The sequence below is a fragment of the Gnatocerus cornutus genome, chromosome 4 (genome assembly GCF_029298725.1).
Source record: "Gnatocerus cornutus isolate USDA-ARS CGAHR chromosome 4, icGnaCorn1.1, whole genome shotgun sequence".
NCBI classification, from domain to species: Eukaryota; Metazoa; Arthropoda; class Insecta; order Coleoptera; family Tenebrionidae; genus Gnatocerus; species Gnatocerus cornutus.
In genome coordinates, this window is record NC_142236.1 from 311,252 (window position 1) to 326,988 (window position 15,737).

The window sequence follows — 15,737 nt, forward strand, 5'->3', positions numbered from 1 at the left end:
ATTCATAATTTGTTCGTTTCTGTTCGGCCACTCCCAAAATTAGTTCCATTCAATAAATCTTAATAAAAAGGAGGAAAAATCCCTCAAAATGCAGTCGTGCTTCCCAAAACAGTTTTTTCTCCAATCGTTAATCAAAGTGCCGCCGCCGAGAAAGCCGGCAGCCATTCAAACCATTCATCCATTGATGAAAATCCCGTTTTTTATTTGGTTTTTCGCATTTTATTTACGTGCAGTCGTCATAACGATTCTTGGCGAGAAATCGTCGACGCCAAAAACTGACAGTTTCCAGCAGGACATGAATTTACACTCCAGCAGTCACGATCAATCTCGCATGAACTGCCCCCGGAGGCGGCGGCGGCGGCAACGGCCAGAATCGTCTGCGTCCAATTCCTACTTCCGACTGTTGTTTTCTACTTTTTTTCACTCGACAATGAGCGAATATTTCGAAAATTTTCTTCAAACTTGTGCGAGAAATTTATTGTTTGGTATTGATGCAAATTCACACACGCGAATTTTGTTTATTTATAAAGCGTCTCTTTTACATAAAATTTTTATTTTCTTACACGGCATTGGAATTTTCACATCGAATCCTCCGGTGTGGGATTTATTCGCCGCCATTAAAAATTATACCAAGCTTTTCACGTTTATATTTATTTAAACTAAAACGATCATTTATTTTAATTCTAAACGTTCATTACATTATTATAACTAAACTTGTTTAACAAACTGCATTTTATCATCATTCGCTTGTATGAACCTATTCAGAGTGTTTATTTAAAAATGGCCATCATGTCAATTTTTATGGTAGCTTGAGAAATTCCATGCCAACTAAAATTTCATTTCTTTTTACGTATTCGTACATTTTGCATTTAAATCAATATTTAAGCTTAAAACTTTCCAAAGTTCACGCCTTTGGAATAATACCATCTGAAAAGCTCCGCGACGTGGCAAAAATATTACATCATCTTGATATTTTGAGTCATATTTTCAACAATGCGATTTCTTCAAGTTTATTATTTATGTAAATTATTCGTGCATTTGGGCCTCGATCAAGTCGTCCACGGACGAAACAAGGAACTTTTTCGTATTGTATAGACATGTAGAAATCGAATTTTGTTTGGGGTAACTTGGAGACATGATGAATATTTGACGTGTCCGAAATTCTCTTTGATTTCGTGCTGCGACACAGCCGCCTTGTCCGTTTAATTGATGTCTGGAGGCAAACAATGTGTGACATGTACTTGTTACCTCCGACGTGTATTTTACCGAGCTTCCGGCAATTGCGCTTAATGCATGAACGTCTTCTCTTTGCGGAGAGAAGGAGGAAACAGACACTTTATCGCAAGTCATTTATTAAATCGTCTTATGTTTTCGCGCCCTCTTCGTGTGGCTCAACTCTGTCTTAATTATCACATCTTTACATTTTTTGATGTTGTAAAATCAACATCTTCGCTTTGATGTTCATTTTGTTTTCACGTGGGTAAAATATCTAATAGTCTGTTAACATCGTGAAAGTGAACAAAGCTATTAAATCAAGATTTTGCCACTTAATTAATTTCTTAAAATTCACCTCCTCCTGATGTAAATCCTTTTTAATGAAAATCTCCGAGCTTAGAATCGCGCCACCGCCGTCAATAAACTCAAAATGAAAGTTCGAATAGACCTGTAAACAATTTTTGCTTTGTTATTATAAAAGTTGGCCAAGCCGCAGAGAGTTTATGTTTCCAGATTTCATTTAAAGATAAAGACCAAAAATAAATTAGCGTTTAAATGGCGCACAATAAATTTAATTTTTCCCTGAATGCGAGTTTTTGTGTGCGTTCACAGAAAATGCAGAAATTAGTGTTCACATGGATTCTCCACCACGTTTAACATTCATCGGAAGCGGATTAAAAAAAGGACTTTTTTTTTAGCATTTGCAGATAAAAATCAGTGACGCAGATAAATCTTCAGAATTACAAACCCTATCACGTCGTATACTGAAACTAATAAATTTTCACTTCACACCCCTTGCAGTAATAAAAACGGCCTCCAAGGACATGTGGCAAATATGGCAACACGTTCGATATAATATGCACATCACGGCAACGTCAATTTATCCTCGTGTGTTTTTAGCAACGTCGAAATGTGTTTATTTCGGTTTTGAAGAATTCGTTTTGACCCGAAAAAAAAACTCACGTTTGTCGATGAACCTAAAAGTTCCGGAGAATCCGGATGCGTTTGCCGTGTTGGCTCCGGAGTGGAATTCCAGGACGAGTCCAGAGCCGGACGAGTATAAAACAGTCGGAATGTCCGCGAGGCCACCGCACAACAACGTCTCCCAAGGGGTGTACTCGTTTACTTCGCCTTTTTCCAAGTGCAAAAAGACCTTCAAGTAGTCGCCGCGGACGCAACTGCAAAAGAAAAACGAATTAATGGTTGTTTTTTCACTCATAGATCAGGAACAACGATTTCGCGCATAGCAACCATCACCGGTAACTAAGGCTTTCGAGCACTAGTGCGGGAACATGCACGCAAAAATTTTGCTATAGAAGCCATATTAGATATTTAGATAACAAGTACGGAAAGTGATCAATTTCGAACGAGTGTAAAAGTATATGCACGAGGCGCCAGACGAGTGCAAGAAAGACACTTTCCGACGAGTTATGTACACTATTTTTCCTACGACCTTTCATCATCAGGAAGAAACCATAAGTTTCGACAATAGTTCATTTCTTATCTATTCTAAATGCCATTTTTCTACAACCTCATAAAAAAGTGACGTATTCCACATATTTAGATGGTTCATGTTTTTGTACATCCATTTCCGAAAGTAAAAGTCACTAGTGTGATATGAATATATCCGCACAGACCTGTCAAAACTGATTTGTCAAAAACGACCTAACCAATTCATTTTTACCATTATGCATGTTGTTTTACAGTGAATCGTCTAGATATTTGAGACAAAAATTCAGGAGTTACATTTGTATTTGAAAATAACTGTCAATTTTGACAGGTCTGTGCGGATATATTCATATCGCACTAGTGACTTTTACTTTCGGAAATGGATGTACGAAAACATCAACTTTCGGAGTCATTTAACCGTGTGGAAAATGTCACTTTCATATGGGGTCGTAGGAAAATAAAATTAAGCTTTTGTGAAACGTTTTATTTTACAAATACTCAAGTAATCGATGTTGGTCATCAAGTAAGTATTCTGAATACTTTTAATTTTTATTATTATAGATGTTTATGTTGAATGTGCAGTTGCTGCACGAAGCAAACGACACACCAGAAACTCCAGCAGTGTTTTCAGTTCTCACGGCGTTACTAATATTGTACGAATTGTTGGAATTGGATCTTACAGGTTCCGTGTCTGTCAAAGTGTCTGCTACTTCTATTTTATTTTTTAAAGAATCTTGGATATATCCCTCCGCTACTGCGAAAGATTTCCAACCACCATGTCTTCTTTTAACGGCTAGAAAGTCAAGTCCCTTGTTTGCTAATAAAGTAGCACTGCTCCTACGAAAACAATGGCCAGTATATTGATGAGGGTTTGGAAGTTCAAGATATTTGGCGATCAATGATGGAATTTTCTCAATGGTGTTTATACCAATAGGTAAATTTATATATTTTCCTGCACGATAAGTTAGAAATAGTCTCCTGTTGTCAGTCACAACTTGTAGTCTTAATTTCACAAATTGCTTTATTATTTCGATCCATTCCCTTTTGGTTATGGCAAGTTCCCGTTTAACCTTAGTTTTTGTTTCCGGAATAGAAACCAAAATTATGTCATCTTTAAAGATAACATCATAAAGACAAACCACTCACTTTCATCAAAAAATATTCTTTGTTAGGGGCCTCTGTCAAAAATTTTGTAATATGTTCTCCTTCAAGTATTTGGGACTTTTTTGGAATGTAATGTTCCGTTTTCCTTTTAAGAAGGGCAAGCAATTTTGGATATTTCGAGATATCCATACCCTTCTTAATATTCAAGCAAGATCGCATCATGCTATAAATTGACAATGTTTTTTTAGTAGAACCTATTTCTTCAAAATAGGCCACCAAGACGTTTTCAGAGTAATTTTTGATCTTTTTATCTTCGCACCATTTGACAAACTGAGAAAACGTACTCTCATAAGTATCTGGGGCGTGATTTTGTCGGCAATAAATTGTTTATTGCAGCAGTTGGCGCACTTTTCACTTCGGGTGGTGTACACTCGAATTCCAACTCTTCTTCCGAAGACATGGTACAAATCAATACAAATCTTTATTTTTGAACTTTTTGCTTGATAGAATTGACAACTGTCAACTGGAAAAGCAATTACCGACTTCAGCAACTTGATTTTTTATACCAACAAATGCGAACTAGATATGTAGGCGAAAATTTGTTACAAACTTCGTGCATAAAATGTTATACAAGAGACGTGCGGGAATAATTTTGCCTGATTCGTGCGACATTCCTTCACTCGTGCGCGGGGCGCACTCGTGTTGAAAGAGTCGCACTTATCTGCAAAAATTGTATTCCCGCACTAATCATGTAAAATACTCTTACAGACGCGTGCGGTTACTTACATTTTACAGCGCGAAATTTTGCAACTTTCGTCTTTTGGAAAATCTAAGAACGATTTTTTATTTAAAAATATAATTATTTAGGTAAATATCACTTTGGTGATCAATCTTCATTATGGTAGAGAGATTTTTATTTATAAACGGATCTGAAGAGCAGATTCCCGCTTAAAAATCGCTAAAAATTATATTTCTTAGGCGGCGCGACGCTAAACGGACCGTGATAAAAAACAAATTTGTAAACCAATAGCGTATGCACATTTGCATAATTTTTTCTTTCAAATTAAAGACGATTTTGGAGGTGGACACAAGTGTTTCCGAAGATACCATTTGAATGTTAGTTGGACGTTTACAATTCATGAAGCCAAAAAATTAAAACCAGTCTAGAGAAAATCAGTCGGGCGTTAATTCTCCCTCCACACTCTCCCAGTTCCATTTTGGTCGTGACAAAACGAAATTTGAAAAGAGCAACACCGTGCTCATATTTCGTCTCTGGAGATAAACTCGCGTCACCTCTTTAATCCTTGTCCGCATTCAAATCTTATTTCCACTCGAAACGTTTCATGTTTTCTCGGCGTCGTCGAATTAAAAGTCCTAAACGAAACGTTCGCGGGCGATTTTGCTCTCACACGAAGGCAGTACATGCTATATGCCCGACGGAAACGAATTTCAGTGTATTTATCATGATTTATTTCCATATAAGCGACATTTGTCTGAAAGATTGAATACGGAAAGAGCTCTGGGAACGAGGATTGGAGCTTCATTTCCTTTGGGGATGATCGATTTCACACCTGACGCTGAAAAGCTCACAATTCGGATAAAAGACATGTCATGTCGGGAAAAAAGATTTGACCGCGTAGTGTAAATGCAACACTCGGTGTGCTGGTGTTATTTATAGCCGAGATTACCTATTGCGATCGATTGCGTCTAGTTCAACACCAACAGATTAATTTCACGTAAACAAAGTCTTAAGTTGCGTTTGCTCCAAAGGTGAGCGAAATTGTTGTTAAACGTCTTCTCGCCGCAATCTAGATTGAATTTTAGTTGTAAGGCTTCAGTTTGCATTTAATTGAAACGTCGCCATCGAACCTTTGAACAAATACTAAAAATTCTCTGTTGGAAAGACTAATCAAGATCTGTCAATACTGACTTTTACTGACTGAAATTAGAATCACTCCATTTGTTCGAATCGATCCGATCTCACGTCTTCATAGTCGCTTTTAACGTAACATTTAAGAGAGCGAGATAAATTATTCCGTGCATTTAAGAGATCTCTGTAATTAATTTCCAAAGTTGCGTTGTCTTTAGCCGAGGCAACCCTTTGCAAGTGGCGACTTCTTGTTGCCGAAGAAAACTAATTCCACCTTGGAAGAGTTACAGTTTGACTTTTTTTCACAACGGAATGTTCAACGTTAATCGCGAATTAAGGGCTCTTTGGAACTTTGGAAATGTGGCCGAGAAACATAATCAATTTGGCAGCAGTTCATTTGGAATTCATTTACTTCGACGAGTTTTGCAAATTCGCATGTTACAAAGACTCCTGACGTAGTGCATTCATACATATTTACTTTGACTCGCGAAAAGTTAAAATTTAAGAAAAAACAAAAAATAACCCTATAAGAAAATCGAAATTTCGAGCATTCAAAGCAAGTAAATCCAAGTCACGTGATGTCGTGAACATCGCTTTATTATGTTGCTTTTCGAAGGACGATCTTGTGCATACGCGATGAGCGAACGATCTCTTTTAATGCACGTCAAGACGTGAAAATCATTTTTTATAATAACACTGATATCGTCGTAGAACATGAATCAAAAGAAGTGCGCCCCTTTTTATTAGCAATAAAAGTGTGCGGTCTAGTAAAGAGAAAATAGGAGAGTGTACGGTCCACTCGTGCTGATTTTTAGGTCCTGTTACGTGTCATATCGCATTCACGGCGAAATGAGCCCCGGCATAAAATGGTTTGATAGTCGACTATAAATGCACGCTTGCTGGAAATGGCTTCCAAGACGTGATCCAAATGCTTAAATTTGAATATTTTACGGGAGAAAACTGAAAAAATTGTTTTTTCTAATGATCGACGTGGTCAGTCGGAATCGAACTTTCCTTTGCGTCGAAATGAAAAGCGCAAAAAACGTCTCGTTCGTGAATGCAATTTTGCGAGCGAGAAATGTCCTCGAAAGAAAACAATTAATCAGATCAGCTTTCTTTTGAACTGCAAACGAAATAAATGCGAAAAACAAAAAAGTAAAATGAAAGACACGAGTTTTATTTTGAGACGAATAATTTTCACATTGTGTTCCGAGCAAATAAAGCAACTGAAATAAATGAAATTTGAGGTGGAGAGAGAAGACACGATGATAATCAAATTTGAAACGTAGAACATTTTCATTTATTATTTTTCAATTATCGTCGTCGGAAGTGAAGCGGAAATCGCAATTTTTACAACGGAATGGTATTTTATAATAAGGGAAGTTGTTATTTAGATGCTCCGCCTTTTATTGAGAAAATAATTACGCCCCAAGAAATACACCCTTTGAGGCCGTTTTATTAAACATTATAATATGTATGAATGCATATTTCAATTTTCATTTATAAGGGCTCGAGAATAAAACCTCTGCTGATTCGACCAAGAACTCTGACGCTTAAAAGAATTCAAAATTTGAAAATTGAAAATTACTAGTGAAAATTCACTCCTGTTCTACCTACAACTATCCTTCGACTTCTAGTACAAAAATTAATCCAAGGGCGCCACGAATTTAGACATCAGAGGAACCTTTGTCCTTTTGACTTAAATTCGAAAGTTTTAGTGAGTGTATTAAAATGAAATTTAACAAAAAAGGAAATAGAAAAGTGAAAGGTTATATGATTTACACTATTCAAATGCTGGGGTACTTTTCTTAAAAGATTAGTAAAACAAAAAAAAAGCAAAGGTCAAAATCTCTCTACAGATTGTCCCAGCACTTACGCCCCAGAGAAAAAGGGCTTATGGAGGCAACAATTCTGAACCAAAATTTTGAAACTAAAATGAGACGAAAAAACGGTAGCCAATCCTGAAGCTGAACAGAATTTGAAAATCGGTAACTATGGACACATACATTCCCATTGGTCAAATGAACATTACACTATCGTTGCCTAGGAAATTGGGATAAGGGTTAACCCGAATAAGCTTTCGGGATTGGTTGTTAATTTTTTATCCGTTCTCGAATAGGTACTACACTTGGGTGCATAGAAATCGGCCCACCTACCACTTTTGACTTAAACTGATTTTTGTCAGAAACTAGCTTGACAATTTGAAAAAAAAGATGCTGAGAAAGATGATTTAATACTGCTCAACAAAAGCCAGCATTTACTCAAATTATCGCTGTCTTAATTTAAAAACCATGTAATGAAATCAATGAAGCCAGTCACCACTTTATTACCGCAAGAAAAAAGATTTTTTTTTAAATCAAAGTGACATAACAACAATCACAACCTAAACTTATTAATAAGGCGTATGACCCCCTCTTGCCCTTATGACCGCTTGCATACGATTAGGCATAGACCTTATCAAATTTGAAATGGTTTCTGGTGGAATGTTTAGCCACTCTTCTTCTACGGCAATAATGAGCTCTGAAAGCGATGTTGGGACATGAATCCTAGAACGAATGCTTCTTTTCAGCTCATCCCATAGATGTTCTATAGGGTTTAAGTCTGGACTGCAAGCCGGCCACTCCATAACCCGACAATCCACTTCAGAAATGTAATCTTGGACAATTTTAGCAGCATGTGGTCTTGCATTGTCGTGCATAAAGATGAAATTGTTTCCAATAAAATCGACGTACCACATGAACTGCTAGGATCTCTTCAATGTACCTAGTGCTTGTTAAGCCACGGACAGGCCTGGTAATGAAAACAAGGTCTGTCCTTGCTTCTATAGATATGACACCCCAGATCATGCATGAACCACCTCCGTAGGCGACCCTCTCTTCAATGCAGCAGTCTGCAAATCGTTCTCCTGGTCTCCGGTAAATTTTCTTTCTTCGATCGCTGCCAAGAAGACATATCTTGGTCTCATCGGAAAAAAGAACAGACCCCCACTGTTCCAGTGTCCAATTCAGATGCTCCCGTGCAAAACGTAAGCGTGCTTGACGGTGGGCTGGGGTCAGTTTCGGACCAGTGGCATGGCTTTTAGGGGTCAGTTCTTTAGTCTTCGTCTTACTGTCCATCGACTAATATTTACTCCTCGTACCTCACGGAGCTGGTGTTGCAGTTGAACCGCATTAAGTCGACGATTTCTTAATGACGCTGATACAATAAAGCGATCATCGCGTTCTTCTGTACATCGCTTTCTGCCTGTTTCTTGTCGGCGATGAAAGGATCCAGTCTCCTCATATCGTCTGCTAGTCCTTCGAACCGCTCCACGTGTCAAATTCAGTCGTGTAGCAACATCTCGCTGGCTATGTCCCTTTTGGGTTAAAATAACCACTTGGGCGGCTTTTTTGGGTGTAATATATGCATTGATTCGACACAATTCGGAGGTGATCAAACCAAAACAACCAAATTATGTTTAAATTATTGCCGAAAAAACAATTTACCTTAGTCAAAATTTTCACATGACATTTACTAAATAGGCGTGTTTTTTTTGCTTTCGGTTGGCCCGCAACATTAAGAATAAGCACCCTTGATAAATTTATGTTCAACTCCAAGCATATTAAACGTATTTTTAAATACATATCATAAGTTCCTTTTTAAATTTGACTCGCATTTTCTACAAAAATTCAGTTGAACTCAGAACCCAAGTGTATTAAACTTAGACAATTTTAGTTGTGAAATTTACCATCTGTATTGCTGTCGGCACCCTTCCTTGATCTCTGGGGCGCGAATTCTGGGACACCCTGTATGTATGTCTTTTCAACGCAACAAAAATAAGAAGAAGAAGTTGAAGAACCTATACACCTAAAATGAAATTGAAAAGTGGACGCTAAATAAGTAAAGAAATTGTACTAAAGTATTTATTTTAGGAAGAAAATTGATGCAATTGGAGGTTCGGAAAAATGGAAATTCCTCCAGAGATAATTAAGGTAGTCGACCTACAAAAAAACAAAATAAAAAGAAAACACTAGGCACTGAATTTGCCCACATCTTCAGACACTGGTGATGCGAAAAGGAACGGGATGGAAGTGAAAAGCTCCATGAAGACTCGAAACGGATCACAATACGTGAGCCTTGTTGATATCAAACTCAGCTCATCAAGAGGAGGAGGTAAAAACACGACGATTCTGCGATGTTTTGTTCCATCGACGTTGTTATTGTCAGAAATAGAAAACTGTTTTCGATCAAGGACGCGACTTTGATAAATGTATTCAACAAACGAAAAATACCGACTCACAGAAATGAGGAATGAATCTAATTAGATTACGTCTCCAAATAATGAGAATAAAAGATGATACAGTCGAAAACAAAAGTTGCTTCGTTAATTGCCCAGATCTGAAAGAGATGATAAAAGAAAAACTCGCAAATGGGAGTCTTCTTTGAACTCGTTCTTGTTAATTAAACACTTGTTTACTTTCCTGCTGACACACACTCTTTTTAAGCGAAAACGCGATAGTTTTTATTTATTAGAGGAAAGCGATTGTTTGCGTCGCCGTGAGATACCTACTCTGGGTATTTTCGCTTTTATGAAATTATTATCGAGTTTCTTTGTGACACAAACACGAAAATCTCCACATGCGAAGGATTTTACGACATGAAAAAGGAGCGATTTTAAGTGGGAGTTTATGAAAAATAATGCAGATTTGGCGTGTGGGAACTAGTATGGAAATTTGGTGACGTGAACTTGATTATTACAACTTTATGAAGAACGAGTGAGGGACGCGAGAAATTGCTCAATTTTTCATCGACTTGGATTTAAAACATTCTTTCAATCTCATCCGTTTAAAAGCCACCCGTTAATAATAAATAGTAGGCTATTATGCGTGCGTACATTGTTTTATTTCCGGCCGGTGAACGATGGAACTGTGTTCACCCAAGATCAGTCAATTTGTTTCGTTTCCTTTTTTCAAAGATGGATAATCAGTCTGTGTCTTTCGCACCATCAACTTTTTGTGCTTCGTTCTCAACGTTCGACACAATTATAGGTGTTTTAAAATTATTAGCAAGTCTTAATGCCGGCTTAACGGAGTAAATCACATTTAAGTCGTTGTAGGTCGAGATAGTGACTTTCTCTCTTCGGTCGACGTCGAGGGCTTTGCAGTTAGTAATATAGAAGTTACAGGGAGAGCTTTTGTCGGTGAGAATCCGGTCGAAGCGGCTCAGACTCGTTTAGATACGTGGTAGGAGTGCCGTCTCTAATACTCTAACATGTTTAGGTCGAAAGGACTCCTCCGGCACAGTACACAGGAAATTGAATACGCTTCTACGTAAAAGCTTCAGTTTTAGAAGGATATGTTTAATAGAAAGCTCTCGACTTGATGCTGATCTTGGGAGGGGAGGCGTATCTATCGACTTTTCGTAGATTTTGTTTAGAATTTTACGTTTTTAAAAGTATTTTCAGGTCCCGTCAATTCTCGTTAATTACTTTTCAATTCCTCGAGAAAATCTCTACCTCAACTCCTTTTCGTCACGTCCGAACCACACACAACCATTCGATCTCGATATCTTGGCCAAACTTTTTCTTTTATTGACTTAGGAAACAAAGTTTTCACCAGAACAAAGCTACAAGAGTGTACTTTTCGCCCACGGGGGCGCTTTAAACGTTTCGGCTTTGCGTGCACAGCCAAGACCAATTAGTAGTTTCGGGTTGACCGGAGTTACATAGTTTGCGTACTATTTTTTTAAGGAAAACTTACTCGAGAGTGTTTTTGCGCACGTCGAACTCGGAAAAATTGATTTCGACGATTTGATCGATGCTTCCGATGAAGGTGTAGAGAATGCAGTCGATATTGGGCGGGTAAGGCTCTGGAAAATCCGGACTTTTGAAGCTTGCCTTCTCTTTGCCGTAAGTCGCAGAAAAGACGAGGCATTCACAACCTAAAACAAAATCGATATTAATCTTCAAGGGAAAGGCTTGACATGGAAAACTCAAAATTATGTGATCATTTTAACCAAGAAACTCGGATCGAAAAGCAGAGCGATTTCCACAGGGCCGCTATGGGTTAACAATTTTAAGTTTTCCCTTGTTAAAAAAAATGAAATCTTGCTTTTCCATCACACATGTAGACTTTCCGATGATTATCCTCGAGTTCGTAAAATAAACTCTCAAGTCTACATCAAACTTTATCAAGTTGAGTTTTATGACTCAACTTCCATGGTGCTCCGAATTAGTTTAGGCAATCAATTCTAGGCACAGGTGCTATCTATGGACCATGAACTGCTTAGAGTTGAAATTTTATGTTTTTAGTGGACTCTCATGACTTGTTTATTCGAAAGTGACCTTGCCCATTACACGGAAGGTTAAAAAACCAACTGTCATTTCAATGTTTGCAGGAATATGAAATGTGCATCTATTTTATGCCCGTAATTGGATTTTATACTCTGCCGAACATATCAGTTTATGGTTATAGAATTTGCAGGAAATAATAAGCTTTGATACGGGCTGTGAGCATTGAATCTGAAAAATGATACTCGTGTGTCGGCAAAACAATGAGAATTTGCACTCGTTTTTGGGCCACATTAACCAACTTTCCTCGCATATCTAGAGGAGGCGGTTGTGGTGAGAATATTGGCAGATGTATTCAAGCAATGTGTACGTAGATGCTGCGAGGCATGTTTAGGTTCTCAATTGAGGATGACGTTAAGAGACCCTTCAGCGAACAACGAAAAGCCTGTCAACACAATCATAAATGATGGACTTTGAAGGGAGACAGGGATTATGCAAGATCCACCACACTATACGAAGGTATAAACCCCGGAATTGCCATCAATTTGTTGAAAGAAGAATGAAGAGTTTCTTACCTGGGTGCGCTGCTTTGCTGACAATCGTAAACGTTAGCTCTAGCACCAGGACGAAAAACGACACCTGCAATGATAAAAGTGTGATTTAACTGAGTGATGGCCGATCAAAGTTTTGCATAAAGTCCGTTTTTTTATTAAAAAACCACCAACACCGCACTCTCCCAGCACTTTACAACCGGCAACACCGTCGATGGTGACTTTTTGGTGATAAAATCAAATAGGTTAGCTGCCTAATTGACAATTTGATTACACAAAATGGTCTTTCAGGCTGTGCCGAGTCTTTTCACTATTAAATCCTTTGATTTGCAATCCAACAGGCTGTAAAAGAAACGTTTTTAACGGAAACACTGCATAATTTTCAGAAATGTCAAAAATTTGACAACTATTTTCTCACCAAAAATTTCCCTAGGCAACGTTGCCGGTTGTAAGTTGTAATGCAGGGGAAGATTGCGGTGTTGGTGGTTTAAAAAAAAAAACGGACTTTAATTGATTGTCATTTTCCCTAATTTTTCCTAATTTTTAAAGTTAAATATTTCGGAAACTATTAGAGATATTGAGATGCGGTTTACGCCATCTATTTCCTCGGCTCATTCTACGTTAGAAAAAGTTCTCAAAAGCCCAAAATTCTATATTAAATGAAATCGCAGATAAGTTTGGCGGGAATCGCCAACCTGCATGCTATTTCATTCGGCGCCGAAGAGAGGTGAAGAGAAAGTGTAATTTCCTTACCTCCATTACATTATCTCTTCGCATTATTTTGCATCATTATTCGGTGGATGTTTGGTCATGATGCGTCCAAATAATAGTCGGCCATTGTTCGATCTGAAACAATAAGAACAATAATCCTGAATTCTATGGGAATTTGGAGAGTTTGTTGCGAATTAATAAGCAAAATGCACATAAACTGTTACAACAAACAGCGGTATAATCATCGAAACATTTCGCATAATTTGTTAACGTGTCCAGAAATGGACGTTCTTTGCCTTGATCTAATTTCCTTTCCGCGCTGTTTTGAGGATATTCGATCACAAAATTACTAGCATTATTCGACAAGGAAGTGTTATTTTGAATCGATTCTTCAAAGTCAAAGAGCCTTGACTTAGTTGGACAAGGCAAGGTTGAAGATTTGCCCTCTCGTTATGTACAAGGTGTTCCGGCGTTGGTGCTCCTTCTTATAACGCCAAACGTTGCTGCAGAACTCAGTCGTGTCGTTTGTTGAGTGGCAAAAACTCGAAAAGGAACAAAGTGGAAGAACGAGACAAAGTTAAACCAGTGAGTTTTGCATTTCCACAACTGCAAAGTGATTTCTTTGGATTGTTTTTCGTTACCAAAATTTGTCGCTTTTACGTTGTTGACCTTGCGTCTTTTCCTCTCACACTCGTTACAGTTCCTGCTAAAACATTCTTCATCTCTTAAGGCCAAGGTTGAAAGACCACTGATTTACAATGAGCTCCATTTATAACAGCTTGTCGTTTTTAGATCAAAATGCTCTTCGTCTTTGTCCTCGTGTGCCTGTCGGCCCCCTTAATCAACGCCGCCCCCGTTGTTTCTTACAACTTGGTGCCCCCCGTCTTTCACACAGGTGTCAGCCCGAGCATAATTGCCGCCCCGCAACCCGAAACGCCTCCAGCACATCCAGCCGTTGTGGAAAATGCCATCGCCGAGTCGCAACTTCCACAGGAACTGTTGAATCCTTTTTATAAAAATCCTGCGATTGCTGCGGGTTTGGCCAAAGAGTCGTGGTTCACCAATAAGGAATTCCCAGTTCATCATCGCGAAGCTGATAGAATTTCGAGGGAGCAGATATTTAAACTCGTTAACAATATCAGGAGTAGTGGATAAGAAATGTGATGTGTGACTGATGTGTGAATGTAATTTATTTTGTTAATAAAGCGAGAGTTTCTTTCGATTGATTCATGTAAATCATTACAGCTTCTCGGGTTTATGCGACAAAACAAGAACACGTAATTCAACATTACCTGCTACATAATAAATACAATAAATCAACGTGAATGCGCCGAATGGTGTGAGGATGCGTTAGTATTCATGCAATGTATCATGAGTTCCTCGTCGCAGAGTCGCCGAATGTAAAAATTTATGGAAACACCACTCATCATTTTTGTTAATATTAAAGCTGTGAATTGTAGTAACATTATGCCATTTCTCAAAAAAAATCAACAGACGCAATTTCCGAATGTTAGTTTTTAGAATCTGCGCTACTCAATTTTAGTGACAAAATCTCCATTAGTTTGTTATTCAAGCCTTCTTAAAATCCGTTTTCTCTCTTGAAAATTTTTTGATTTTTTTTCAAAAGCCACAAATGATTTCGTCAGATCTTTCAGTAAATGCGCAACTATCTACTTACAAAATCCGATGTCGATTAGGGAAAGACTAAAAGTGGTTTAATCCAGCATGTAAACACAAGCACAAAATTTGCCGGCGTGTTGCACTCGGAAAATAACGGAAGCTTATGGAACAAGCGGCGTCGCGTACATCAGCCAACTGATGTAGGCGTCGCGACGCTTTTACTTGTGGTCGAAACCCCATCCAGTTCATAACCTGCGCACGCTCGACCCTTGAAGAGCAAACAAATGCTTATGCTGTACGTCTTGGGTGGCGGAATCGTCGGGAGTTTGCTGAAATTATACAAAACTAAATTCGATAAGAAACTAGTACTCAATCGGGCGTAATTCTTAGTAATTTTTAATTTACAGTAAAGACATTTCCTTTTTAACATGTGAAAAAGATCAAATTTTAACAATGAAATATGAGACTGATGATTTTTCAAATTCTTAAAGTTAAATATGTCTGAAACTACTACAGATATTAAGAAACTGTCGTTTTTTTGGCAGATTTTCCTTTAGAATTTGCCCTCAAATACCCGATATTTGATGGTCGATTTTTTTGAGAAAAAAAAATTCGATTCAATCGATGAAAATTTTTGAATTTTTTGTTTTTTTTTCCAAAACTCGTAAACTATTTGTCTTAGCGATCTGAGATTTGTCTAGTTAGCTGCTCTTTTGATCGATGTATAACTCAAAGGTACTAAACGTTTTAGTCCCGAAACAGCGTCTTGAAAATGCCCCAAAATCACCTTCTGAAAATGTAATTCGGTCGATATTGAGATGCGGTTTGCGCCATCGTTTTTCTCGTGTTTTTTTACATAAGAATAGTGTTTCGATTTTCCAAAAGTCGAAAGTTTGAGTTTTTCGGGAAAATTCATTACTAAAACTAAGGCAAAGTTCTGCAATCGATG

General features: G+C 37.9%; 3 protein-coding genes across 3 annotated transcripts in view; 2 read left to right on the forward strand and 1 right to left on the reverse strand.

Moving 5' to 3' along the window:
* The window catches only part of Sol1 (CUB domain-containing protein Sol1), a 29,940-nt gene extending 14,935 nt beyond the window's left edge, over positions 1–15,005 (reverse strand). Inside the window, exons 1-5 of the mRNA XM_088034766.1 lie at positions 14,847–15,005; positions 13,211–13,303; positions 12,482–12,545; positions 11,377–11,557; positions 2,179–2,393 (exon numbers count right to left, since the gene is read on the reverse strand). Coding sequence (XP_087890892.1) covers positions 2,179–2,393; positions 11,377–11,557; positions 12,482–12,545; positions 13,211–13,234 — 484 coding nt within the window. The 5' untranslated portion in view covers positions 13,235–13,303; positions 14,847–15,005. The remainder of the gene's footprint in view (positions 1–2,178; positions 2,394–11,376; positions 11,558–12,481; positions 12,546–13,210; positions 13,304–14,846) is intronic.
* On the forward strand, positions 2,598–3,575 carry LOC148175639 (uncharacterized). The gene is made up of 3 exons (XM_088034476.1): positions 2,598–2,617; positions 3,118–3,187; positions 3,226–3,575. Exons 1-3 carry the CDS (start codon positions 2,598–2,600, stop codon positions 3,526–3,528), a joined length of 393 nt encoding a protein of 130 aa, XP_087890602.1. The 3' UTR covers positions 3,529–3,575.
* On the forward strand, positions 13,450–14,394 carry LOC148175640 (uncharacterized). The gene is made up of 4 exons (XM_088034536.1): positions 13,450–13,455; positions 13,566–13,695; positions 13,759–13,904; positions 13,961–14,394. Exons 1-4 carry the CDS (start codon positions 13,450–13,452, stop codon positions 14,321–14,323), a joined length of 645 nt encoding a protein of 214 aa, XP_087890662.1. The 3' UTR covers positions 14,324–14,394.
* Positions 15,006–15,737: the final 732 nt, after the last annotated feature.

Bases quoted from the DNA above. Each gene is read 5' to 3' on its own strand.
- LOC148175639 (XM_088034476.1), top strand. From the start codon at position 2,598: ATGCACGAGGCGCCAGACGA. The intron at 2,618-3,117 runs GTGCAAGAAAGA...ATGGGGTCGTAG, and splicing joins ATGCACGAGGCGCCAGACGA to GAAAATAAAATTAAGCTTTT. The intron at 3,188-3,225 runs GTAAGTATTCTG...TTATTATTATAG, and splicing joins TAATCGATGTTGGTCATCAA to ATGTTTATGTTGAATGTGCA.
- LOC148175640 (XM_088034536.1), top strand. The intron at 13,696-13,758 runs GTTGAGTGGCAA...TAAACCAGTGAG, and splicing joins AGAACTCAGTCGTGTCGTTT to TTTTGCATTTCCACAACTGC. The intron at 13,905-13,960 runs GTTGAAAGACCA...TGTCGTTTTTAG, and splicing joins CTTCATCTCTTAAGGCCAAG to ATCAAAATGCTCTTCGTCTT.